The 2,338-nt window shown below is 67.6% G+C and overlaps 1 protein-coding gene across 1 annotated transcript; it reads left to right on the top strand.

Moving 5' to 3' along the window:
• The first annotated feature begins 195 nt into the window (after nt 1–195).
• On the top strand, nt 196–1,664 carry LOC119113624 (uncharacterized). Its single transcript, XM_037237912.1, has 3 exons — nt 196–864; nt 996–1,243; nt 1,427–1,664. The coding sequence occupies exons 1-3, from the start codon at nt 196–198 to the stop codon at nt 1,662–1,664; spliced, it is 1,155 nt and encodes a 384-aa protein (XP_037093807.1).
• The last annotated feature ends 674 nt before the right edge of the window (nt 1,665–2,338 follow it).

Raw genomic sequence — 2,338 nt, 5'->3', positions numbered from 1 at the left:
GCCGAATGTCATGCGGCTGCTCCAGGGCATGCTGCACGAGCGCAACGCCTACGTGCGAGGCCTGCGCTCGGCGATGGAGCTGCTGTGCGAGGCCTGCTGTTCATCACCGTGACTTGCAACCCGCTGTGGCCGGAGATAACCGCTACTCTGGAGCACCAGTACCTCGGACAGCACGCTCAAGACCATTCTGAGATCATGTCGCTGGTGTTTCGCCGGAAGGTCCGGGCACTGATGACCACACTCCGGCAAGGCGGTGCCCTCGGCCGCGTGCGCGCCTCCATCTACACCATCGAGTGGCAGAAGAGGGGCCTGCCGCACGCGCATATCGTGCTCTGGCTGGCGCCGGAGGACATGCCGCGTCCCGACCAGCTGGATCACTTTGTGCGCGCCGAGATCCCGGACGCCGACGCCGAGCCGGAGCTGCACGCCATCGCCACAACCAGGATGGTGTACGGACCGTGCGGCACCCTCCGTCCGACGGCGCCGTGCATGGTGGACGGAGCGTACAAGAAGCGTTTCCCGAAGGCCTTCCAGTCCATTACGGAGGTGCACGACACGGGATACTCCCGGTACCGGCGCCGCAGCCAATGTAGCGGAGGACGCACGGTGCAGCTCAACGGCTGGCCGGGCGGCGCCGTCGACGTCGACAACCGGTGGATTGTGCCCTACAATCCGTTCCTCAGTCGCGCCCTGGACGGCCATGTCAACATGGAAATCATCACCCACGCCGTCACGCGCATACGGTACGTCATCAAGTATGTCATTAAGGGCGGAGACCAGGTGATGTTCCGGGTGTCGGCTGGGGACGAGGTGGTGGACGAGATCGCCGCCTACCAGCAGGGCCGCTACCTGAACGCCATGGGGGTAACGTGGCGGCATTTCGGCTACCCTGTCCACGGGCACCAGCCGCCAGTGCAACAGCTGTCCGTCCACCTGGGCGGCGACGACCAACCGCTGTGCTTCCGCGCCGGCGTAGCCCGCGTCAAGTGGCGAAGGACGCTGGCGCCGACACCAAGCTCACCGGCCTCTTCAAGCGGTGCGCGGAGGACGAGTTTGCCCGGACTCTGCTCTGCCACAGTGTGCCGCGCTACTACACGTGGCAGACGAGAGCTTGGTGCTGGCGTCGGCGCCGCCGAGGCAAGCCGGACGTTGCCGGCATCTTCGCCGCTGAAGCCATCGGCCGCGTCTACACCGCCAGCCCGCGTGCCGGGAGGCGTTCTAGCTGCGCCTGCTCCTCCACAACGTGCGTGGGCCGCGCACCTACGAGGAGCTGAGCACGGTGGATGGCCAGGTGAGCGCCACCTTCAGGGGTACATGCTCGGCACACGGCTTGCTGGAAAACGGCCAGCACGGCACCGGGCCATGGAGGAGGCGGCCGTCGTCGCCCTCCCCCGCCAGCTGCCGCGGCTGTTCGCCGTGATCGCAGTCGAAGGCCGCGCCAGCGGGCCATGGAGGAGGTGGCCGTCGTCGCCCTCCCCCGCCAGCTGCGGCGGCTGTTCGCCGTGATTGCCGTCGAAGGCCGTGTCAGCTGCGATCTGCTGCGACTGTGGCACACCTTCCGGCACGCCATGACCGAGGACGTGCGCCACCGGCTGTCGCGGGTGGGCGGCGGCGGCGGCGTCGGCGACACCGACGAAGCCGACGGCAGTAGCGGGAACACCTAAGACACCGAGCACGAACCTGGCATGCGGCTCATCTACGACGCGACCCTGCGCCTCATCGGTCGTCATCTGCGCCGCCTCAGCGGCCAGAGGCTGGTCGACGTCTGCCTGCCGCAGCCGGCCGGCGCTCCAAGCTCGCCGATCGCCGAGAACGGCGGCGAGGCGCTGGGCCGCCAGCGTGCGCACGTGGCCGCCCGCCTGCCGCTGCTGACCGACGAGCAGCGCCTCGTCTACGACGAGGTCATGCGACGGCTGGACGCGGGCGGCGGTGGTCCCATGTTTCTGCAGGCACCGGGAGGTAAGTAAGCAACCGCACTTTCAGAAGCGCAAAGTTTTGGGATTGCATCACGCCATCTGTGTCGTCAATGACGTCCGCAACCCCGCAGGGGCACCGGCCTCGGCCGGTATAGGGGACTAGCGCCCCCCCGGGTCCCAGCTCCGGTAGCGGGTGGACAGCGCAAGCTGTTCCTCTCAGGGCGTAGCGACCCTGCCGGTACGTGAACTCCTGCTCCTTGTCCCGCGCCACTCCCTCCACATTACCCGCACTCCCGCATCCGGCCCTATCACCACTCTTCATTCTCGTTTTATCGGGGTCACCGTGCCCCCTCGCCCACGTCCCCGGGTTGATCGGATTCTGGTGGCTGAGGGGCGCGTCGTGCGGGTCAGTCACGGTGCGT

Source organism: Pollicipes pollicipes, unplaced genomic scaffold (assembly GCF_011947565.3).
Source record: "Pollicipes pollicipes isolate AB1234 unplaced genomic scaffold, Ppol_2.1 Scaffold_7262;HRSCAF=8765_pilon_pilon_pilon, whole genome shotgun sequence".
Taxonomy (NCBI): Eukaryota; Metazoa; Arthropoda; class Thecostraca; order Pollicipedomorpha; family Pollicipedidae; genus Pollicipes; species Pollicipes pollicipes.
This window is presented reverse-complemented; position numbering and strand designations above follow the sequence as displayed.